The sequence below is a fragment of the Strix uralensis genome, chromosome 1 (assembly GCF_047716275.1).
Source record: "Strix uralensis isolate ZFMK-TIS-50842 chromosome 1, bStrUra1, whole genome shotgun sequence".
In the NCBI taxonomy this organism is placed as follows: domain Eukaryota; kingdom Metazoa; phylum Chordata; class Aves; order Strigiformes; family Strigidae; genus Strix; species Strix uralensis.
In genome coordinates this window covers 53,367,999-53,393,604 of record NC_133972.1, presented here as the reverse complement: position 1 = coordinate 53,393,604, position 25,606 = coordinate 53,367,999, and the positions used below count along the sequence as shown (strand labels likewise).

General features: G+C 41.8%; 1 protein-coding gene across 11 annotated transcripts in view; it reads left to right on the top strand.

Moving 5' to 3' along the window:
• The window catches only part of ABI1 (abl interactor 1), an 85,205-nt gene that overhangs the window by 6,682 nt on the left and 52,917 nt on the right, over positions 1-25,606 (top strand). For all 11 annotated transcript variants that reach the window (XM_074866471.1, XM_074866481.1, XM_074866529.1 and 8 more), the window contains exon 2: positions 18,669-18,836. In XM_074866471.1, coding sequence (XP_074722572.1) covers positions 18,669-18,836 — 168 coding nt within the window. The remainder of the gene's footprint in view (positions 1-18,668; positions 18,837-25,606) is intronic.

The following is a 25,606-nucleotide window of genomic DNA, read 5'->3' as shown; positions in this document are numbered from 1 at the left end:
GTTATACTACAACACAGCAGAAAGTGTGTATCTGCAGAAACATGGAGACAGTGACCACAGAGACAGTGCAGTGAATCCCTTGGGAAAACATGCACCTGAAACCATCACTGAACTCATTAGCAGCAATTACTTTTTAAGAGTTTTGTGTATTTCCTCTCCTCAGAACCTTGAGATTCCAGTTTTTGGCTTTGCAAACTTCTGGAGTTACATAACGCTCACAGTACTGTCTGTCTGCATGTTGGTGGGTTTCTCTGTCTTGGCAGAGGCACTAGAAGATACCACTCTTTCTTGTTAGTGAAAGCAGTCTGTGTTTGACAGTTCTGGTGACTGAAATGTTACTTATCTGCAGAACAGTGGGATGGCAGCTGTGTGGATGAGTGTCAGTTCTGGTGTAGCTTGCTACATCCTTGAGGAATAAGAGGGTATCTTGCTCTCTCTGTGCCAGTGTTCAGTCCTTAATTAGTGACTTGGAGTCGAAAGGAGTATGGTGTGGTTTTTATTTGTTGTTATCTGGTGGGAAATTACTTGTGGGCCCTCAGTTACTCAAAGTCCAGGCTTGTTCATAATTACCTGAGCGTTCTTGCACTCTTTAGTGTTTGTGTTACCCAGAGCAGTTGCTCTGATGCTTTTCCTTCCACCTCTACCCTACTCCCCCCAAATCTGAGCACTGGTGACAGAGGTGGGTGGCTTGGTCGCAGGGATCCTCCCTTCCCTCCACCCCTAAGTAAAGGGAAGTAACTGCTGAATTTGTAACAGTAGATAGGGTGCCTCAGTGTGGTTCCTCCCTTTTCCTGACCTTGCCGGTGAGGCAGCTGCTGCAGACAGAGACTTGATGTCTCCTGTGGGTTGTAGAAATAACCCTTTGCAGCTCAAAACTTGCACAGAGCCCTTGGGGGCTGACCAGGGTGCTGTGGAGAATAGGTCACGATGTGCTCCTGAACAGAGCTCTAGGTGAGCAAGATGGTATCTGCAGGTGCCTTTCTTCCTTCACCTCCAGCCTGTCGGCATGCACTTCTGACTGTGCTGAAGGGGTCAGTCAAGTGCTTCATCGGCTTAGGGCCAGGTAGTGACATAAGATACAGCACTTCTAACAGGTGGGTTCTCTGAGGAATCCTTTTATTGTGCAGCAAATGAAAGCAGAACTCTAAACATCTCCTCTTGGTATTAGAGGAAATGTGTTTTTTCCCTTGGGTTAATTAATAAGAGTGTAGATGCTACCTTTGCTCGAGACTATGCAAATAGTGTTACTCATTACTTATGCAAGCCCTTAATGCTGTTAACAGGAGCCACGAATGCTTTGCAGAGTGTAGACTTGTTACTATAATACTGATATTTTGGAAGAAAAGGAGGGATGGGGAACCCTACATGAGAATTTCAACTTGGAGCAAAACATGAGTGTAGCATTTTCAGATACAACTTGTAAAATTCAACAATCTGTATTAACATGAGATGAAATTGGTAGCCAACCTGCTGGTTAAACTGACAAAACAAATTAGTTTTACTCTGAAAAAGATTGATGAATTAGTGTGACTTTATTTTTAATAATATTCTTGTCTAAGATTCGAGATCAGATATGTTTAATTGGTAAGTTCTGGGTTTGGCAAACTGAAAAAGGCTCTGAAAATCAAAACTTCACTTGGTTTAGGCCTCTGCTATGATAAAGTCTTTTCATAATAGCTGCAGATGATGCATGCCATGCTGTATCTTCTGCCGTCGTGCAGTATTCTAAAAGAACAGTAAAGGTTGTCTCTTCTGCAGTGAGATACAGCTTTCTTATGTTGCTTATGTTTCTTATGTTAAGATAGCAGATATATTTGTGATACTGTCATCCCTCTCCCTTCCTTCCTTCCTTCCTCCCTCCCTCTCCAAAGAGCCTAAAATAACCAACTCTTGTGTATTTTTTCTGTTAAAGAGCAGGCACGCTGCTCTAAGTGCGAGGAGGCTTTGATGCTGTAGTGATGAGCAGTTAAAAACTCATTGGGAGGAGACTCTGCATTGTTTTCCTAATTTTGTTGTAACCTCAAAGACAAATAGGAGTAAAACCTGGTACTCTTCCTACTTTTGTTAAGAAGGCGGGGAGGCCTCTTGGAACTTGGGCAGAGGAGGCTTATTAAAACAAATGCTGGTTTGACATCCTTAGTGTTGAACGTAATGTTCTTACTGGGTGGTCTTAAAGTTATAAATAGTCCCAAGGAAAAAAATTGCTTGTTTACTACTTGAAGCATAACAATTCTTTGATATCCTTGAAAAAGAACTGAAGTGTAGAGTCTTCTGGCTGCTTTCACACCAGTGTTTCACATGATAATGTTTTTTCTAAACTGTATCAGGCAAACATGGGTTTTTTGTTGGCTTTTTTTTCCAGCTAATCTTTCACCAGATGCATATCTTCACTTTCATCCTCTGATCTCCTTGTACTTTGGGGTCAGCAAATCCGCCAACCAGTATTTGTCCTGCAGCAATCATTGTCAGCTGAGCATCTTACTTGACTTTATTGTAGTAGGCGTACTACAAATTAATACTTGAACTGTGATCCCCATGCAATAATTCAGTGTTTTCTGGAGCCTAAGATAAGAAAATGTGTAAAACAAATAGACAAGAACAAGGTGTCCAGGCAGTTGCATCAGACTGCTGCAGTAACATCTAAGTAGCTGCAGAATATGATACTATGGCTTGTCTTTTTGCAGTCGTACACCTAACGATGTTAGTTGCTGTTACGTTCCTAAATGTTACTTGTGACATTTCTCTCTTTCTAGGTGCTTCTCCTAGCCTGTGATCTTACTGTGAATTTGCTGGTTTCTTTCTCACTGCTGAAGTCTCCTATCTGCTTACTGCAGGCCATTTCCTTGACCTGTTGTCTCACTTTTCTCCTCCTGCCAAAATACTGTGGACTTTCTCTTTTCCTGCCATTGATGCAAGAGTGCTCTCATCACAGCTTCTGGCTCTGGAACAGACTCACATGCTTGCTCTCTACCTTGTTGACTTTCAGTCTCATTTCAGATCTCATCTGAAAACCTCTTCTCCCTTGCCTATTTCTTTTAATTAATCTTTTTCTATTATTTAACTGCCTATTTTACTGCCTTGCAGCTTAAATTATGCAGCTGTTTTTCATGATGCTTTTCAGACAAACAGCTTCTTTTAGCATGGGTTTGAATAATTTGAAAACTGCAGCTACTGAAGACATTTATATATGCTTGTTTTTTTGATTATCTTTATTGGCACAGAGTTGAGACTAAGGCCTTGACTCTGAAGTGGTCTGTAACCACCTGAGGAAGCCATGATGAGCAGGATGCAGAAGAAATAGAAGGCAGCTGGGGAGGCGTGGTGTGCAATGGGACTGACATGATTCTGTCTACTAGTAAAACTCTTAGGAGGCCTCTCAGATATGTGGCCAGGCCTTTCCTTTATAAGAAATCTGTCTTGTCCAGGAAGCTGGTCCTTTTGTTACTCTGAGACCAAGGAGGGGAAAGGGCTTAATAAAACTTGTCTGCTTGGAGGGCTTTGGCTCTCTTAACAGTGAGGGAAAGGTGGACTTGTCAGTGGGAATGGTGTTCTGTTAACATACATTAGTAGGTATGTATCCACAAAGCAGAGCTGGACCTGATCCTGAAGGGTTTTTATAAAATATGTAGCCTCCAGGGTTCCCACTTTGAGACCTCATAGCAGGTGGCCTGGGTGATGCTTCAGTCAAGGTCCAGAGAGTATCAGACTAACAAATAGAGATATGATGGGTCAGTGCACTTACGTTGGCAAGATCCATGGAGGCCTGGCTGGGGATTGTTCAGATTTTGATTTGCTGGCTGACTTGCAGGATTTCTAAATCTCTGGGAGGAGCTATTGTTTCTGTGATGCAAACTCCTGGCTTTAGCTGCATTAGATAAAAATGTGGTTTGGAAGCACTTGGCTCTACAAGGGCTCTCTTCAAACACCGTGGGTGTGTTTCCTGCTGCTGCATAATGTATGTTCTCCCAGCACTGAAATGATCTGGTTGCCACAGTAGTCCTGAGACTTGTCTGGGAGCATTGCAAGTACATGTTGTCTTAAACGGCAACAGATTTTGTGTCTAATTTCTAAGATGTCTTTAGCTTTGAATGTTAGAGAAGATTGTTGTTGCCATAGATGTAATTGAAGCTTGGGCTCATACAATGCTGCTTACTTTGTAAGAAGTCTTGTATCACTTGAGTAGTGGCCGTGTAATTTCTAGATGTATATTTGGTTCCTCTTTAGCAGTCTGTCCTTTAAATCAATGGAGAAGGATAACAATGGATGGAAAGCTTTCTAGCATGCGTTCCTTCTTTGGAAACCTGCTACCCATGAACAAGAACTGTAAAATCAGCTCCTGCCAGTACTATGCAGTGAATACTGACTGTTCAGAAACTGGGGGAGGTATTTGTTGTAATTATGAGAGGCTCGTTTACTGGGGATAAAAGCTGAGTGTGCAGGGATATGGTACCTGTGGGTTGCTGCTCCTCTGCTGAAGGAAGAAAAGTTGCTGGTTTTGGTCCTGAATGTGGAATGCACTGGGGATTTGGGTGTGTTTCTCAGGCACGGAAAGGGCTTAAGAATTGATAAAGAATAATCTATGTTGAATAACTGTTTGCCTTGCTGACAGAAAGTGGGAATGGTTTGAAGGATGTCTGAAAAGCAAGTTGAGGCTCCTGAGCAACTCCCAAGTTTCTGGCATGAGTAAAAGCACAGGAGGAATGGGAGAGAACGTGTAACCCTCCTTCACTCAGTGCCTCTCTTCAACCACACTCTCTTCCTGTGACATGGTAGGACAACATTAAAAGCAAATACTGCTGCTCTTTACTTCCTACTTATGGCAGACAGCTAGAGAGGTAGCTTTACTTTTTTCTCAGATTGCTGTAAAGGGTTACTGCAGCAGCACTGGGAGTGGGGGAGTATGAACTGAAGCAGGTACTTACTGGCTGTATAACATCCCACCAGGCCTGGGGGAATGAATGTGGGGAATACTGTGAGTCATGCTTGTCAGTCTCATAAAGCAGGAGGCTTTTTAAAATTGGCCTTGGAGGGGAAGAGGTGTTTAATGGAGCAGTTGTGAAGGAGTTATGCAAATAGAGAACATAAATAATGAGCAAAAGCTACTCATTTAAGCTTCTTGCCTCCTCAGAAAATGACTAAATGCAAACTAACCACTGCAAAAGTGAAGAAAAATGCATCATCATTAAGTATAATCGGTGCAAAAATGTGGCCATTCATGATGATAAGAAAATTCTCCTTTTGTGACTAGGAAAATGAATTTCTGTAGTTGTTGAACAGAAAAGGTTTTCTTTTTTTTTCTTTCCAATTTCTTTTAAAAAAAACAAGGTGGGAAGCTGGAAAGCAGTTACTCTAGTAAGAGCTGGTTAGGAGGGGAGGTGGTAAAAAGACCAGTCTCCAGTTTTGCTTTGGACATATCCTCAGTGTTTAGGCTGTTTTTATATAAAAAGTCTTTCCTTTTCCATCCCCTATTATTCATGCAGGATTTTATATGCATGTAAATACTGTATATTCTTTAGTAAAATTGAGAGCATGTTTTTAGGGTATAACTTTTTTTAGCCACTTCTTGCTGTTCTAAATTAGAGTTTCATACAGAGCTTATGAAATGTAATTGTTCCAGTCCTGGGCTTGCTTGCATCTGCTCACATCATAGTATGAATCTTATCTCTGGTAGCTAAGTCTTGCCAGCAGACTTAATTGGCATATAATTTGCTTGGACTACCTCTTCTGCCTCTCTTGCAGTGTAGAGAGGCCATCCCAAGCTTTGAAGCAGTTATATATGCCAGGTACACTGTCCCTGCCTTGGCCTCTCCTGTGTTTTAACTAGGTGGGGGCAGGTGCTATGCTTCCTCTGGGGCACACAGATGTGGAGGTAGATGGTAGTGTGTGTATGGGCGGGTACACAACTGCGGCTGACATCTTCCTGTTGTGAAAGGACTGTTCTTCTGAACACAGGTCCTCTGTGGCTGTAATAAGGCCACTAATTTGTCAAGCTGATTACAGATGAGTTAGTATTAGGGTGTCCTGGTGGCCCTACTACAAATGCTGAAATAGAATAGTTCAAGGACTGTTTTACTACTGGAGGGGGGAACAGGGAGTGATGTGGATGTGGCTATTCTCATGCATCTGATTGCATGGAAGTGCAAGCACTGCTGTCATCTGTATGACTGCGCTTCCTGTATCTGCTTAAAGCTGCCCTCTTCTACATTGTACATGAAGGGGAAGCAGTCTTTAAAATCATGTGAAGGAGCAGCATAAAATCACTGTTGAAACTTAAGCATGGATTAGAAAGCTTTTCTGTAATTATATCTGCAAGAGGCATTGGAGCTGTATTTCTAGAAAAAGTTACTCCCTTGAACTACTGCTGTGCTAACACCGCAGCAACTGTCTCTCCAAGGACTTTGTTCAAAAAACCAAAACAACCCCCTCACTTCTCAAATTGACACTATTTCCTATTGAAGGACTTGCTTTCTGTCTTCTGTTGGTTTCTGTAAGTTAAGCTTTATCCGTTGCTGGATGTGGAGATTACCATATTTATTTTTGTTACCTACTGTCCTGTTCACATTTTTTGGGGGGAAAGAAACTGGTATATTATTGACTTGCCATTCCTCCTTCCTCTCCTCCTCTTCTCCATTCTCCTGAGCCATCTGTTTTGTTCTGTTGTGTGTGTTTGGGGTTTTTTTGAAGAGCTAAATTCCTACTTGCTGCAATTGAAATAACCCAGTATTCAAATGAGCTTATTTATGTAAGGTTTTAGAATGCTCTTGCTAACCATAGGCTCAAATTTTAACATAATAAAAGTAATTCCTCAAAAAGAAACTGGATGTAGTGTGCTTACAACCACTAAACCAGATAAAAATTCTACAGTCAGGTTCAGGAGTGCACAAAAGTCTAAACAATATTAGCAACTGTTTTTGTGATCAGATAGAAACAGAAACTAGGTTGATTTTCTCCACTTACATGCAAGTTCTTGTAAAAACAATCAGTCCTTGTATTGCAGTCCATTACTTTATTACCAGGAGATCACTGTATAGCCTGTGTGCTATATGAAAGTATGCCTTGTGCTAGGAAGCAAACTACTACGAAACTGGGGAGATCCACTGGTTTCTGGTCTAAGCACATTGTGCTAATGTTGTGATGTATGTGCAAGCCCTTGGATGGTTTCCTGCTGGAGTGAATATATTGATCTTCAAGACACTAAATAGTTAGTAGTGTAGTGCTATAAAGCATGAGAAGGGAATTTGACCCTGTAATGGCCATTGTTTTCTTCTTTGTTTTAAAAATACTGTGATGTTTGGGAACTGCCTGAACTGTTAAATCTGGGCAGCAGCTGTGTGTCAAAAGTTACTTTCTTAAACATGAGAACTCTTGATGAATCAGGAACACTTGCAGTCCAGACATTTGCTGGATGTTAGAAGGCCTGTGTAACTCCTGGCTCTACATTTTAGTGCATTGAGATTCTTCTTGGAGCTGGACAGGCCTGCTAATGGCTTTCATGCTCTCCTTCTCCACTTCCCTCCCTGCTTTGTTGTCCTGCAACATCTCCATGTGGAGAAACCTGTTTCGTTGCAGGGTGTAGCTTTGAGCCTGCTTGCTTTTGGACCAGGCCTTTCGCAGATGCCGATGTTCAGTATGTAGCTGTCTTGCAAACAGCAGTTGAGGTTACCCTGTTGTATGGGTTCAGAGCACTTTTAACATATAATCTGTGATACCAGGACATGCTGAGGTGATGCTGTAATTTGATCCTTTATGCTAAATCTTGTTGTCTTAACCTTGCTTGCTCAGTGGTGTCTGTTATGATTTCAGGCCTCCCTAGAGGGTAAGGAGGACTGGAGAGTGAGGATCTGAAAAGAAAGGTAGTCTTAGATGACCTTTTGTAGGTGAGCTTCCATCTAAAAGGCCATCTATCCATGATATTGAGAAGTTGTGGTGGTGAAGTTTCCACTGAATGGATAAAGGGGAAACATAACCCCCATTTTTAGAAAGGGAAAAAAAAGAAGACCCAGGGAACTACAGGCCAGTCAGTCTCACCTCTGTGCCCAGCAACATCATGGAGCAGATCCTCCTGGAAGCTGTATTAGGGCATATGGAAGATGAAGTGATTTATGACAGCCAACATGGCTTCACTAAGGGCAAATTATGCCTGACAAATTTGGTGGCCTTCTATGATGGGCTTACAGCGTTGGTGGATAAGGGAAGAGCCTCTGATGTCATCTACCTGGACTTGTACAAAGCATTTGACACTGTCCCACACAACATCCTTGTCTCTAAATTGGAGAGACGTGGATTTGACGGATGGACCACTCAGTGGATAAGGAGTTGGCTGGATGGTCACACTCAAAGAGTTGCAGTCAACAGCTCGATGCACAAGTGGGGAGAGCAGTGATGAGTGGCATTCCTTAGGGGTCGGCATTGGGACTGGCGCTGTTTAACGTCTTTGTCAGTGACATGGACAGTGGGATTGAGTGCACCCTCAGCAAGTTCATCAGTGACACCAGGCTTTGTGGTGCAGTTGACACACTGGAGGGCAGGGATGCCATCCAGAGGGACCTGGACAGGCTTGAGAGGTGGGCCTGTGCAAACCTCATGGGGTTCAACAAGGCCAGGTGCAAGGTCCTACACATGGGTCGGCGCAATCCCAAGCACAAATACAGGCTCTACAGAGAAGGACTTGGGGGTACTAGTGGATGGAAAACTGACTATGAGCCAGCAATGTGCACTGGCAGCCCAGAAAGCCAACTGTATCCTGGGCTGCATCAAGAGAAGTATGCCCAGCAGGTCAAGAGAGGTGATTCTGATCCTCTGCTCTGCTTTTGTGAGACCCCGCCTGTAGTTCTGTGTCCAGCTCTGGGGCCCCCAACATAAGGACATGGACCTGTTGGAGCAGGTCTAGAGGAGGTCACAAAGATGATGAGAGGGCTGGAACACCACTCCTGTGAGGACAGGCTGAGACAGTTGGGGTTGCCTAGAGAAGAGAAGGCTCTGGGGAGACCTCATAGCAGCCTTCCAGTACTTCAAGGGGGCCTACAGGAAAGATGGAGAGTGACTTTTTATCAGGGAGTGTAGTGATGGGATGAGGGATAATGGTTTTAAACTGAGGGAGGGTAAATTTAGATTAGGTATAAGGAAGAAAATCTTTCCTGTGAGGGTGGTGAGACACTGGAGCAGGTTGCCCAGAGGAGTTGTGGCTGCCCCCTCTCTGGAAATGTTCAAGGCCAGGTTGGACAGGGCTTTGAACAACCTGGTCTAATGGAAGGTGTCCCTGCCCATGGCAGGGGGCTTGGAACTAGATGATCTTTAAGTTCCCTTCCAACTCAAACCATTCTATGATTCTATTCTATGATTTTAGCATGTTGCTTGTCTTCAGATACAGATTTATTGTAGTATTCTGGGCTCATTCCTTTAGTTTGGTTTGTCAAAATGGAGATGAACTTCTGACTGTGTGAGCACTTGACAGTCCATGAGAGTAAACTGAAGAGCTAAATAAAATCCATAGAAGGAACCACTGTTATCAATGTTACAGAAAGGGACTCTCTTACACAGTATGAGCTGAAGAGCTTTGCCCCAAAACAGGTTATTCTGAGCTGTTCTGATTTTTCACTCCAGTTTTCACTCCAGTTAGGTTCTGTGTTGCTGCCACTATATTACAAGGAGGATATTAAGGTAACTAATAAATGCTGAAGTGTCTCCTTCCTGTTCCCACAAAAAAATGAAAAATATATCTCTGACTTAGCAGTGAGCATGTCCTTGCTAGATGAGCTAAAATTTGTGGGTGGGTGCTGGCACTTAAGAAAGTAAACAGAAAGCCATTTTAATTTCAAGCCCCATTAGAAACGGAAAACAAGATCAATATTTGAGAGACAGTGTGTAAGGAAACAAATGGAATGCAAGTTCTCTAATTCCCTATTATCTCCTGTCTAGTGTGCTGAAATAATCATACGCTCTGTAGCCTTGAGTAGCTTGCTTTCTGTTGAAGAAGGAAGACTGCTGTGTAAGAACCAAGGGTTTCTTTTCCTGGCTGACAGTCTGAGGGTGGCAATAGTCTGTATTTGGAGCTCTGGCTGATGTCTCTGGTGTCAGAGCCTGCTTTATGTCAGCTCTGAAGAAATTTGTGTGTTTGATGTCGTAAGGCAAATCATAGGCACTGCAGGGAGGTTAAAAGTGTAAGTCTGAAGCAAATGTGCAGTGCTTTACAGGAATGGAAGATGTGGTTTCTGTCCTGCAGCCTGTGTTGTCTAAATCATGTAAAACAGAAAATGAGACTCAGACCAAATTTCATAAGCTTGTTGCATATTTAGTCTTACTAATTCAGTGTTCAAGGGTTGTGTAAAAATGACACATGGGCATGTCTGCTTCTGTCATTTTAGTTCGGTGTGGCATGCTATTTTGGCTGTATACACAGACCGTAACAACTGACATTAGCAATGTATTGTGCCAACATACATGTTTATTATGACATCTCCTCTATTGGATTTGGCAGGAGAACTGAAAATTGTGTTTTCAATGATATTTTTGTATATATAATTTGTTTTTTAATAAGGGGAGTGGTTTAGTCTAGAGCCAACATGGAGCACTGCTGCATTGGGCAGAAAATGCTGCTAACAGAGCAGCTGGCACATATCTTCCCAGGCTCCATCTGTCAGAGTCGGCATTGCTTTGTGAATCGCACTCCTATTGGATAGATTTGTTTCTTGCTATAATGTTCGCAGCCTGGATTAAAACGCCATTCCTAAGTTGATTTTTTTTTTTTTTTTGAAATATTTACTGTTTAAAGAAAGTGTTTTGTAGGCTACTTCTGCCCTCCTTTACGGACCTGTTAAAATCTGCATCGGTGTTGTGAATGCTACATCTTGTGGACCTGTCTTAGTTTAAGTAAAAAAATTGTATGAGGGTAAGGTAGTTATTAGCTTAGTCTCAAAGATGTGGTTCTTTGCTGTGTACACACAGGTCAGAGTGGGTTGGGATCTAATGATAATCTGTATCAGTGTATCTGAGAAAGTTAGACCTTTTTTTTCTGAAACTTCAATGTGCATATTCATCTTGCATTTTTTTATCACGACTGTTACAGTTTTACCATTATAGGACATACATGTGTGTATGTATATACAATATATGCATGTGCCTTAAACTCTCCTTTGGAATTAACTCCCCTTAATGAAAAAACTTTTTTCCCTTTACCTTCCCCAAAAGAGATAATAATTAGAAAAATTGAGACTCTTCTTTCTACAGTTAATCAACAGAATGAAAAGCAACTTTCAAGTAAAAGAAGATCTGCAAGGACACAGGCAGATTGGCTAAATTGGTCCCAGCCCACAGAAATGCTAATTTGCTATCAAGGCTATTCAGGACTGTTCAGGGGAATATTATTGATGGAAAGGAAGGATTTGTTTCTAGCTGATTGTCTAGCATGGACAGGATTTGGGGGAGGGCCTGTCTTAGAGCTTGTGAATTATAGGCAGTGCTTGTTACGCTGTCCTGTGTGTTTGTTAAACTACAATAAATTGGTGTGTGTGTTGACCCTTAAGAGGGAATAGCTGACCAGTCAATGATTTTTAAGATAGTGTTTCTAAAAAGCAACAGACTGAAATCTTGCTTGTGGGCTGTGGTGTGGTGGTTGCTGTGGTGGTGATCACCTTATCGTCTGGTGCCTTGAATGAATGCCAGTTTTATTGTGCAAGGTCTTTACCTGGGGAGAAGAGATTTCAAGTTCTGCGAGTTCATCTGCATTTGGTATAGCTGAGTTACTACATCTTATCTTGGAGAAACTCAACAGACATGGTATTATTTCATACCAATGGGCCTTTTTGTTGTGGATGCTGGAAGGAAGTTCACTTGAATTGAATTGTAGATGCTAGCCTGGTCGTGTTTATTGAGGATTTCTGCCTCAGTAGATGGGAAAAATTACTGTTTACTGAATGGACTTGAAAGAATTTAATCATCCTAGTTTTAATTTTGGGGTTACTGTAGTGAGAGGGATCTTGGGCTTTAGAACTGTTCTGAATGGTTAGGCATACTTTTGTGCCTCCCCCATCTTTAAATTTCTTCATACTCGTGGAACAACCACTTATTTAAGCGGTTGACAGCTTTGAGACTTCTATTTGACACCACTTCTCAGTATGTGTAGAGAGAGGTGTGTTGGATAGTCTGTTCTATTTCTTGTTTTCACTGCAAGTGAAGCATTGACTGCCAGTCCCCTGGAGAGAAGGAGGTGGACAATGTTCAGTGGCAGTAATATCTTGCTATTAATATCTTGCAAGCTATTGGGTAATGAAAAGTTTGAGTTTTCAAACCACACCCCCCCCCCCCCCCCAGTTCAGGAATGGTAGAAAAGTACAACAAAACGGCAAGTTATGGCAAATCACTTCAGTAAAACATTTGAACATTTTTCTACTGCACATATTGTAGTACTGATCTTTGGTGCAGAATTTCAGTTGAGATTTGCCTGTACTCTGGAATGTGTGAGGTTCTGGCTTTAGTTCCCCTTCCTATGGAGGCTGGGTTTGCCCTGTCATTTTATCAGGCTGTGCTTGTACTAAGTCCTGTTCCTTGTCCCCATGTAAATGCTTTCTTTTTAAATTTCCCACAATTGTTTTTACTGATGATAGTAATGATATGAATGTCAAAGCAGGTGGCTCCAGTAACAAGAGTACTGATGGTGGCTGATTTGGGACTGTTTGTGTTGAAGACAGACAGTAGATGAAGTGTACTGGTGACCTCTGAAGTCTTACCTGTGGGGCTGTGGGAGGATGTCTCTTGTGCTAGTATCTTGGGCAAAGGTTGAGCTTAGATTTCTGAACTAACTCTTCCGATGGCTTATGTCACTTTTCAGTGAGGGACTTGAGGTGCTGATCAGTGTGGAACAGTCTGGAACTTGTAAGCAGGTAAATACCAGGCTTAGTAGAGCTCTGTGAATATTGTTAAATAATCAGTGCATCATGCCCTTGAAGTAAATGCTAGCCTAATGCATTGCAGAGAGAATTTCTTCAGTGAGATTGCTGTATGGCATGAGCTCAGTAAGCCTGTTCCAGGAGACAGCTGACACACCTGATTGGTACTCTGCCCTTACCTGAATAGTATACATAGTGTAAGCAACCCCTGTTTGTAAACTTTTAAGCCTTAGTTTCCCCTGCCACTCTGGAATGATATATATCCCTTAAGGCTATATCTGTGATGAGAGAAAGAAACCCTGAATGCTCCCCGCTGAGCACCTGCTAGTAATGACCACAGTCTGTTTAGATCTTGGATGGCTTCCAGGTAGGTAGTTGGCTCCTGGAAGTTCTTCAGAATATAGAAACTTGTGGCACTTCCTGCTGTGACTTGCCAGTTTGACTTTCTTCTTTCATTTATAACTGATACTCTGATGTAATAACTAGCAGTAACAGCCAAAAAGTCTACCATGGTGCAGTGTGTTTACAAAGTAGTCTAACAAGCTTCATGAACTATGTATAAGGAGGAAACCTCTATCCATGGGCTACCCACTTATTTCAGTATGTAGCTCCTCAGTTATTTACAGTGATCTCTGGATTTACAGTTCTTGATATTAAGTGTAGATCAGTCTTGGCTCAGTAGGTAAATGTTATCTAGTGTGTATGGCATATTTAAATCTTTGAAACACAGTACTGCAGTTTGGATGTGGAATACTTGGTCTAAGCTGAACGTAATATTGTGAATAGTTTAGAAATGCCCAAGCATTTTGCCACTGGCAGTCAGAAGTAACAAGTAACTCAAAGCTGGTCTTAAGAGTTTATTAAAAGCCTTATCAGATCAGTGAAGCAACAACTTCAAACTCATAAATACATCCAGAAGTTCTACATAATGTTACAAGCTCTTGCTCAAGGGAGGTTTGGGTTCTCCTGTTTTCTGAATGTGGAAGCCACTTTTCAGAAATATGTTCCTTCCACCTTGGAGTGTCCCCAGCTAGTTCTCAGGGAGGTTAAGTACTGATATCTAGGAGTCTCCAAGCCACTGCCTGGATGTACATCTTCACCATTGTATAAAAGTATTTCCAATTTAATTGAAAAAGGAGGTGCTGTAGGTTGTAGCTAACTTAAGCTAAAAGTTTTAACTGGTTGTTTTTTGGTTAGTTTTTGTTGTTGTTTTGTTGGGGTTTTTTAGTAAAAATTCATTCCTCAGTTTGTTGGGACCAGATCTCTGAGCTAAAGTGGCAAGACTTTAGTGAAGGAAGAAGAACTTTGAAACCTCAGCTGTAGTATCTGTTTTACCAGGAAGTATGCATTCTGTAAATGTCAAAGATAGATAAATAACAGCATGAATAAAAGAGAATACAAGTGGGTGTATTGATAACTCTGGCATAGTTGCATTCTGTGAATGACGATATGTGGTAGAGATTGCTAAATCCACGTGGCAAATGATTGTGGTAATCCTAATTTTTCTCTTTAATCAATTAATGAAAGGTGGAAGTCTTTTTTAAAAAGACAACCAAGATGTAAAATTAAACAATTATCCTGTGTTTACTTGAAAAGCAAACACAAATGTGCTGCACTGTTGAAGTCATTAAATGTGCATGAGCAATAACAGCAAGGGCATATAAAACTGAGTGTAAAGCTGGTTCTGTAGCTTGGTTGCTGAGAGTGATCAAGGCCTTGAACAGAATGCCAAGCATCTGAACAGATATTGGGCACTGAATAATTAACAGCTGTGTTCAGCTTATTGGTTATTGGGCTGCTTTAGGGCAGTGCTCTGTTAGTAGTTTATCCTGGATGGGTTTTTCTGTGCTTGAGTTTGCACATATTCCAACAGCTGAAGATGAAAAATGTGGAGCAACACATGCCACATACTGAGGAGGCAAATTAATTTGCTTCTGCTAGGGCAGCCAGTCTTGGTGTGATCTGATGAGTTGCTTTCTGACTTTTGTCAAATGGAGCCGATTCTTTTGGTGGAACATTTATCTTACAGGGAATTTCAAGCACAGTGACTAGAACTGAAGCGGAAAGAGGGAAAACAGAGGTTGGAGAATAGGTAATGAGGGTATGGACCGGTGTGCTTGCAACAGAAAGTTTGGCTTCCAAAGATGTTTTTGCAGTGTGAGCTGATGTGATTTTTTTGGAGGAAGCTTCTACATGTAGTTGCATGCTGTATGAACTACAAGATGGTGGTAATGAGCTGGTAGAGAGAACGCTGGGAGTGCAGATGGTTTGAACACAGCACAGACGCTGTTGTGGGGATGTGCCTATGTGGGAGGCAGTTTGGAGAGGGGAAGAAAAAATGGACTGACTGTGCTGCTTGTAAAGATCAGCTGCTGAGTGATTGACAAGTTCCTCATCATTTGACCTTGACCTGTCACTGAACTGAAGAATCAGTAAATAAGCTCCTACTCTCTTTTTACTGTGGCAATTGCTTCGGTGCAGAATCAGTTTTGACTTGACCATAGTAATTATGTAAACTTTTAAAGGAAGCTTTATGATACAAGCTTGCATTTGACAAAAACACGTGATATGTTGTGTGGAATGCCATGCAGGTTGAACTTGCTATGTATCCACTTGGATTATAGGAGAGGTTTTTCTTTTTTTAGTATTAAACCTAGTTATGTGAAAGCAATTTCAAACTGCAATTTTGCCACAGTAACATGACTGTACAGGGTGAACTGGGGGTACAGGTGGGAGCTTACTTTAAGAAGAAAACTTCAAAAGCTCTAATGTTCTGGATATAAAGAATATTTGCTTTGCTACTACAGGACACTCAAACTTCCCTTGATATCAAGGACTATGGGAGAAACAACTGTATCTTTGAAGCTTTTAATAGAAATCATAAAGTAATTCTGAACTATTAGGAAAACAAGTCAGTTGGCAGCCTTTGTATTGTGTTGTCTACCTTTAAATAGTTAACAGGTGCTCATGCATTATACTACAGTGTCTGAAGGCATGTAAACATGTGCATTATCTTCTATGCTACTTTTAGTTTTTGCTTAAAGAGGGAGATGAAAGTAACAGTTGGAGAACATTGGAAATCCCGGCTCCCTCCTGTTGCTGCCACACAGCTCTTGGCTTCTCCTTCTCCCGTCTCCCTTTTGCTGGCTGTGAAGCTTTTAGCTTATATCTTTGCAGATGCCAGCAGTTCTAATTAAAAAATGCAAGAGACTATGTGTCAAGTTAGTTCTAATCTAAACTGTTAAACTGCAAACTGAAATTGCCTGAATTATCTGCAAAGCTTGAAAATGTTTCTAACCTAATTCTGCTAGGACATGAAATAGTTCCACATCACAACTATGTTCATCTACTCCTGCTGCCAAAGTAGTCGTTAGAGCAAATAACTGAATCATTAGGTGCTTAGGCAAATGAGGGCAAGGCATTAATCAACAAATCATTAGAGAAGAAAAGCAACTTTTTGTACACTGAAGTTTTCTCATTTGACAACACGCAGTAATCGAGTGCTGTGGCTTTGTAACCTGTTAGTGTTCAGCCTAACATTATTTAGCTGAAACTTTGTAATAAGAAAACTTCTTGAGTAAAGGCTACAGATCTACACTTGAGTTTATATAAAGTTAGAATTGTGTTGACCGCCGCCTTATTGGCTGTCTAATTCAGTAAACCTTTTATTTCAGATATCACTGAAGCTCCTACCTGTATTTTCACTATTGTCCAGAGTGGGAGAAGTTCAAGTATAAATCATCAGTTGTTTTCTTTAGGCTGCAGCTCAGTAAGACAGTGTTTTTAAAGTCACTGCTAGGGATGACTTGAAGTTTAAGATGCCTCTTCCGAAAGCCAGTGTGCTTTGGGAAGCTTGCTTCTTGAAACTTTAGTAGTTGTTTTGCAGATCCTTCATCACCAAAGCTTGTTTTCTAAAGAAGCAAAATGACTCTTACTAATGTTTTCTGACAGCTAGAAATGTCAATATTCTTTTTAGGTGAAAGGTAGCTTTGCATCTGGAAATACTAGAAAATGGAGTTTTGCGTAGTGTGGCCTTAGTACATGCGATAGCTGTTTTACCTTTTGGCAACAGATTGCATTAAACTGTTCTTGCTGCTTCACACTGTAGAAGGCATCTGCATGTGAATCCGATTGAAGGATGGCATTTATCAAGTGTTCTAATAAGTGTCAAAACAGTGCTAGGAATGTTAATTATGAATACGAACAAATTTCCCAGATTGGGGGGGAATTAATGCTTGTTTAAAAAATCCTTAATTAAGAGGTAGCCTAACATAGCTTGTGTTGCAGTATTTAGGTCATGCTGCAACTATATAATGTATATGAACAGCTTGCCTTTTGGTTTTCTCCTTAAAGCAAGAGAGACAAGGAGGATTCCTTATTAGCTGTTACATCTTTTCATACTTTAACTCAGGGTAGATTTAACACTTGTGGATGTTAAACTAAAATATTGAGGTGAAGAAAAAAGAGTCAGGATTTAAGAATGAATCAGTGCATAGAAACTGGAAAATACAGGGCTCATTTGAATGCAAACGGAATTGCTTTGTTTCCTGACTTTGTGCTTCATATTGTAACTGTTGCATGCAATGTGTGTCAAGTGTTATTCAAAGAAATCAATAGTAAAAATAGACAGAAGTCTAGTTGGAAGGGACTATAAATATGAACCTTTCCTTTTGGTTGCTGAGATCAACTGACTATTCCAGAAACAAATAAAATGAGGAAGAAACTACAGTAGCATTGAGTCATCATGTACTGCAAATCCTTCCTTATGCAGTGCACCTTTCCGACAAAGGGAAGAAAAGAGAATCCTGGATAGCTGCAGTTTGCAAGCTGAGTAACAGATGAAGTACGTGGCCTCCACTACCAGCTCCCAAGCTGTGATACAGGGAGCACTTCAGAGGGGGGCGGGGGGCGCGTGTATTTTCCAGGTGGAGGTGCTGTTGGTACCTCCCATCCTGCCCCTGAGAAGGGACTTAACTGGGCTGTTCGATTCAAGTCATGTAAACAATTGCTCATCTTAAACCTGCCCTCTGACTAGGGAGCAGTGGCTCAGGACAGATTGAGGACTTCACCTTAGCAAGGTGTGATTTCAGCCGGAAAATAATCCTTTCCTTATATTTTTGCCCTTTGTGGGGGAAGCTGTGCTCATTTCTGACACCTCAAAATATGTGTGCCCTCTCAATGATGAACTTTCTCAGATGTCAAGGAAAGTTTATTAAGCTTTTCTGTGAGGAGGAGTAATTTCTGCATGCAGGAGCCCTTTGTGCATGCCATCCTGGTGTTCCACTCACCCTTCTGGACTGTGGGAGTAGTAGCCAGCATAACTGGAGGGTTGGCTTTGTAGGTGACGTGCAGTAGGGGACACCCAACTATGGGAAAATATTTTTCTGTCTTTAGTTGGCCTGGGCTGTGTGACCTCATAAGATATGGTGAAAGCTGCGTTTCAGTGTTCCTGGGGAATTGGAGGCTTTTTGGGAAATGAAGGATTAGACAGGCTTTAGAAACTCAACTCCAACAAATCACGATAATGTTGGTTTTTCTACTGAATTAATTGTATCTTGGCATGTAACTCCTTTATGGATAATATTTTTCAAATGCTGTATCTGCTCCTTATTATTGAGAATTTTTAAAATGTAGATGCAGATTGAGTACTTTGACTGCACAGTCAGATCTTCTTGATTACAGATTCTTCTAAATATAGGTTGTATTTTTTGTTCCTGTCCTTTTTCCCCCACCCCCTACCCTTTTCCTGACCTTAAGCAAACATCTTGTTCTTTTGCTTTACAGGCTCCAGATAAAAGGAAAGCATTAGAAGAGACCAAAGCCTACACAACTCAATCTCTAGCCAGTGTTGCTTATCAGATCAATGCACTGGCCAACAATGTATTACAACTGCTGGACATCCAGGCATCCCAGCTACGGAGGATGGAGTCCTCCATCAACCATATCTCCCAGGTAATCTTTTTTTTTTTTTAAATAGAGAACTGACAACATTGGAGGAGGCGTTATCTTGTCTCTTCTATTACTGAGCTGGGTAGTTTATGTTGACTTCTTTGAATTCTCTGAGCAGCATGATAGAAAATGGTAAGGCGTTTTTCTTTTAATATTTATGAAAGGCACTTTGTGATGGAGGTCATGACTGAAATAAAACAGTTCCTTTGTCAAGAAGCCCTGGGATGATATTTGGTTTAAAGCATGAGTTAATAATTAAGATTCCAAGATCTGAAGCTGCAGTTGAGGGGAGGGGTAGAGAGAAGGATTCTGTTTCTGAAGGAAATCCATATAGAAGTACCGTATGAGCAGTGGCATTTTATTTAATGTTGCAACATAGACAATAACTTCATTTGTTTTCATACGCTTGTAGGATGTAATTTCATGAGCTGTGCAGAGAGGGAGAGGGGTTCACATGCTGCCACTACCTGCTCAAGCCAAGGCAGTTGGATGAGTGAACTGACCTGACTTGTTACTATGACTGCAGTATCACTAGAGTTGATGCAGGGAGGACGTGGAAATAGATGACAGGAAAGAACAGGCCTGTCCCTGTCAGTGGCAGCCTGTGTTCCCTTGGCTGAAGCTTCATCCTAGCTGGCTGCTGCTGAGCAGCAAGAGTTGCTGCTGCCTGCCTTGTAGCTGATCTGGCACTGGTCTGATTGTATACTAACTCAGCCAAAAAATAAGTCTTGTGTTTAACCTGGAAGTGGCTTATTGCATAATCAAGTGTGTGCCATACTAGTGCCAAGGAAGGGAGGGACAGGATCCCCTCAGTTATTTCACCCTTACATTGCTGTTCTGAAGTGGGCTTGAGTGAGTTGAGAGCCCAGTGTCCACTCTGTCGTATGCTTGTATTGAAATTCAGTTGGATCTTTGCTGGGCTTTATGTTCTATACCTACCTGAGACATTTCAAAAACAAATCTCAGAGAATTCAACCTAAAATGTTCTTCAGTGCAGCTGGTGAATTTAAAACCTTTGTTGGTCAACCAGTACCCTGTTAGTGGTACACCTTAGACCAAATACTTGAAAGAAAATGCTTCTCGTGGCCTCTGCTGTCTATCTCCACATAGGCCCTGTTAACCTCTGTTTACTGTTCTTTTCGAGTAATTGTGGTTTCTAAAAAATCTTTCTGTTAAATGGCATTGCAGTGCTTCGTTGAAAGCATGTCAGTAGGCAGAAGATTCCTGTGCATGTGGAAGGGCCCTCCTAGTAACAAACCTTTTGAAAAGGCTTGTCAAGTTAGTATGTGCTAAGAACTACACAGTGTTAAAAGCTCTATCAAGTATTTTAAAAGTACCTGCCACTGAGGCAGGAAAGTGGGAGGAAGTACAATTCCTGTAGATAAGTTTCTTGTTCTGTCAAGTATCCAGAGATTTCTTGATGTTAGGATTATGACTACCTCTAAAGAAGTGACTGGATAAAGGACTGAACCTACAGACTTTCCCAAGCACTGGATGCCCTTTTATAATGAGCACATCTTTTCTTATGTGTTCCAGAGCTGTAGTGTGTGAAGCAATTATTGTTAAATTCTCATTGGCCCACTGATATGACTAACCGTAGAAAAAGCAAAATGTTTGATACTAGCACAAAAGGTGTTAACCCTCTGTACTGTTTGCTGCTTGAGTTGAAGGCACTATGCTGAAAGCTATTGAGTCACCTGATACATGAACTGTTTGCTAAAGACTGTGAACAATCAGTGCTTTGTAGAGTTTTTGAGGAGTGTTTAGCAAGGTCACTTACTTGTAGTTTCTGTCCTGGTTGGTCTTTACTGAAACTAATCCTTGCTTATAAATGAACCTCTGCAGACTAATTTTGTAGAATTAAACTGCATACAGATAATACACACATACCAGCTCAGCTATTTGCTTTGAAATGTTTCTGCTCAAATGTTTCTACTGCGTATCTTAAATCTGCTGTGCAGTTGCTTTGATAGACTGTTTCTAAATTCTCTGAGGTCTCCAGAGTGTCCTTCCCCATGCTTGTATCAGTTGTGAATATTTTCGTGCTGCTAAAGCATGGGCATGAACATATTCTCAAAATGGAATTCTTCCCCACGAGAGAAATATTGTCTAGAAACACAGATCTGAGGCGTTGCCAGTCAATTACTCAATTCTGGGTTTTGCGACATAGAGCAGGCATCTGTGAAGTAAGGTACAATTTGATAGTTTTTCTGGTTAAAATACCTTTCTTCTCTCTATGAAAGAAAATCCTGTGGCTCTTCTAACCTGCAGGCAGTTTGTTCCCGTACTGTGTTTCAGTTCTCTATGCATGTTTTCCAGAAAGACTCTAGGCTAAATGGCTGGATAGCTGAACTTGATTAGTAGCCACTCGATATTTTTCCTAGCTATGTACCTTATTCACTGGAAAAAGCACTTGTGAAAAGTTACGTGATGGTGTGGTGTGTTATATTCTTGTTACTGGGGCTTAATTTTACAGATGGAAAGCTTGCTTGCTTTTAGAGGAAAAATTAATTAAACTTTGGTTTTTGCATTGAGAGCAAACAGAGAGGCTTCACATGAGTAACCACACTGTGGTGAGGGAGTGCTGCTTTGAGTGCACAGAGGCAGTGAACAGCTCCAGGAATGGCTTTCACATAGCAGCCAGAGCAAAAGCCTGCCCAGCTGCATCTATATTTTCTGCAGTCATAGTTGTCTTTCAGCTGTAATGTGTGGGTCTGGAGTGACCTGCCACATAATTATTTACTACACTAAATGTACAGAGCTGTGCGCATACAGCTCAGCTCTTTGGCTTAAACCCTTGATATTGACTTCGAGCTTTGCCAAGCTGACTTGACCTCTCCAAGCTGCTCTGATATGGCAGAGTAGAGACTTGATCACTGTTCTGGAGTATTTTTGCAAACCCTTCTGGTATAAGAGATTCTACTCATCCTGTTAGGCAAGACTCAGTGAGGGGAAGATAGCAAGTCTATACTTCAGACCAACACGAGTGTCAAGGCTTCACTAAAGGCACTAAGGTTAGCAAACGTGACACCCATCTGCAAGACGGGCTGGAAGGAGGATCTGGGGACCTGCCAGTCTGACCTCAGTGCCAGGGAAGGTTATGGAGCATGTTGAGCACTATCGTGCAGCATGTACAGGATAACCGGACAATCAGGCCCAGTCAGCGTGGGTTTATGAAAGGCAGGTCCTGCTTGACTAACCTGATCTCCTTTTATGACAAGGTGACCTGCTTTAGTGGATGAGGGAAAGGCTGTGGATGTTGTCTGCCTAGACTTTAGTAAAGCCTTTGACACCATTTCCCACAGCGTTCTCTCCTGGAGAAACTGCCCACAGTTTGGAATGGCGTGCCCTTTGCTGGGTAAAAAACTGGTTGGATGGCTGAGGCCAAAGAGTTGTGGTGAATGGAGTTAAATGCAGTTGGTGGCCGGTCACAAGTGGTGTTCCCCAGGGCTCAGCACTGGGGCCACTCCTGTTTAATGTCTTTATCAGCGATTTGGATGAGGGGATCAAGTGCACCCTCAGTAAGTTTGTAGACAACAGCAAGTTGGGTGGGAGTGTTGATCTGCTTGAGGGTAGGAAGGCTCTACAGAGGGATCTGGACAGGCTGGATCGATGGGCTGAGGCCAATTCTATGAGGTTCAGCAAGGCTGAGTGCCGGGTCCTGCACTTGGGTCACAACAACCCCATGCAACGCCACAGGCCTGGGGAAGAGTGGCTGGAAAGTTGCTGGGAGAAAAGGACCTGGGGGTGTTGGTTGACAGCTGGCTCAGTATGAGCCAGCAGTGTGCCCAGGTGGCCAAGGCAGCCAATGGTATCCTGGCTTGTATCAGAAATAGCGTGGCCAGAAGGGACAGGGAAGTGATCTTACCCCTGTACTTGGCACTGGTGAGGCTGCACCTCGATTACTGTGTTCAGTTTTGGGCCCCTCGCTGCAAGAAAGACATTGAGGTGCTGGAGCATGTCCAAAGAAGGGCAACAAAGCTGGTGAAGGGTCTAGAGAACAAGTCTTGTGACAAGTGGCTACTGGGATTGTTTAGCCTGGAGGAAAGGAGGCTCAGGGGGGACCTTATTGCTCTCTACAACTACCTGAAAGGAGACTGTAAGGAGGTGGGTATTGGTCTCTCTTTCCCAAGTAACAAGCAATAGGACAAGAGGAAATGGCCTCAAGTTGCACCAGGAGAGGTTTTAGATTGGATATTAGGAACAATTTCTTCACCCTAAGGGTTGACAAACATTGGACCAGGCTGCCCAGGGGAGCGGTTGAGTCACCCTGGAGGTGTTTATAAGGTGCTTAGGGACATGGTTTAGTGGTGGACTTGGTAGTGTTAGGTTAATGGTTGGACCTGATGATCTTAGAGGTCTTTTCCAACCTAAACAATTCTATGATTCTGTATGTACCTCCAGACTCCCTACTACAAACTTTCTGTTGCAGTCGCAGTTACATTGCATATTTCTGTCAGTTCCTGTTTGGTGCTTTTAGTTTGTTCTTATTTGCCTTGAGAATGGCTGTATTTATAAGGGAAATTTCAGGTGGGAGTTGAGGTAGTTTTGATCCAAGATGTGAAAGCAGAGCCAGCCTGAGTGCCGCACTGTTACGGTGTGCCATCTCCACTTTCCCTATGGGACATCAGTGTAAAAAGGCAGTGGAGGAAGGACTCAGGCCCCATGTGGTTCCTAGCAGTCACTGCTGACTTGTCCATCCACAAATGCTTGGTAGTAGCAGAGCAGCAGTTCTGCTGTGGTATAGGTTACCTTCAGTTGCAGCAACCAAAAAGAAACTTTCCTTGAAGACTGAACAACAGTAGGCAGGTGTTTTGCTTTATTCATAGCTTATATAGTGTAAGGTGTCTGGAATAGGTAGTATTTTCTCTTGCAGCAATTTTAGGGAAGATGAGTGAATGCATGGACTGGGCAGTGAAAGAGGAAAGAAGCAGCTGGGGGTCAGCCTGCAATGGGAGATACTGGGAAGGACCTTCGACATTGAGGTGGGGAAGGAATGAAGGCCTTAACATTCAGCATACGATGTTTCTTAAGGTGTGCTGCAACTAAATAAACTCAGCATTTTTTCATGTACCCTGATTATGAATTAAGCAAGACATGATATTTATGTTCTGAATGCAGTTTATACTTCATTATGTTTATTTCCTGTGGGCATTAAATAAAATTCTAGTTTGCTGTTTAAACTAATGTTGTTCATTTGTGCTATTCTTGCATGGGTCCTATAAGCCAATGAGTTAGTTGTTAAAAAAATAAAATTAAAAAATCCTCTGTATCTCTCCCTCCATTTTGAAAATCAGTGTCTTTTAGTAGAGGAGTTAAAAACTCAGCTCTTCATAGCTTGAATATTTGACAAGTGAAAACTGCTCCTCTAGAAATTTTGGCTTCTGTTCTTTTGGTCTTTTGATTTACTGGTTCTTGGTGGTTCCCCTCTCTTCCCCTCCTCTCTTGGAAAGAAGAGCTGACTTAAACATGTACTTTAAGATAAATTTTTTGCTGCTTCACTTCCACAAAATTAAAGAGAATGAAGATGAGACAGCCATATTTGTCAGAGGAGAGAGAGGTTGACAGGGACATCCTTGTTTATTACTGTGTCAAAACTGAAAAATGTAATAGATCAGTGCTCACATTTCTGTCAGAGCAGCTGCAGTACTGGGTGTAGCAACTATTGCTTTTTTTTTCCTGGACATAAACAGTTTTTAAATAGCTCAGTACTTAAATCCATGCCTCTTGAAGCATGAAGCAAGCAATAGACTCCTTAAGATATGATGTTTAGTACCAGGAAATACTGCACCTCTTAAATATTCAGTGTTAAGATTTTCTTCTGCATCTGAAGTTCTTCTCTAATGCGAAATAGGGACTATTACAAAACAATATATTCTGAAAGCATAACTCTCAGCAGAAAAAAGGTGTATGTGCATCTTTTGTCATCATTAAAAGTTATAAGCTTTTAGAACTAAAAAAAAAAAAAAAATCCCTGAATTAGTTTAGAATCTTGCCTGTCACCATCCATGTCAAATTCATTGCTTGTGTAGTTCAAATGCTGCATGCAAGCAGAAAGCCACATGTTTCTGTGGTATGGTTGTCTAGCTAAAGTCAGGGGCGGTAAAGATGTTATCTTTTCTGGTAGGACTTCAGAAACTTACAGCTGTAGCCTGTGTTGAATCACACATACACACCACCCCCATCACCAGATACTAAGGCCTCTTCCATTGGGTGAACAACCAGTCAGGACTGATGTGAATTAGGTTTCAGAGGAGCTCTGCTGAAGATGTTCTGGGGCTTGAAGGGGTGAGCTCCTAAGTAGTAGCAAGTTGAGAACACAGTAATTGGTGTTTGATGCCAGGAGAGAACACAAGAGCTGTTAGGTGCTCAGCAGGTCTCTGATATTTGAAGAGGTGTAATGCAGTCCACATACAGTGGGGACTCTTTGTGTTTGTAGGAAAGAGCTTTCAGAGTGTGTGTATCTCTGTCCTTTGAATTAATGTGATACTGCATTCATAGATTGTGGTATATGCTCACACTGCAGTTCAAATTCATGTTTGAAAGCCAAGAAGTAGAAAACGTGACAAATCATCTGCTGATGAATGTGGGTGGTCATGACTAGGAACAAGCAATTATGTAGAGTACTTTAGTACACTTATGGATGGAAGGAAGAGACCTCTCCAGATCCTCTTAGTAATGACTGTGCTTCCAAAGGACAGCTGTCCAGGTACTTTTACCCCGAAGTTGCCTCTTTAAAAAGAAGAGGATGCTTAAAACTCTGATCTTCTTCT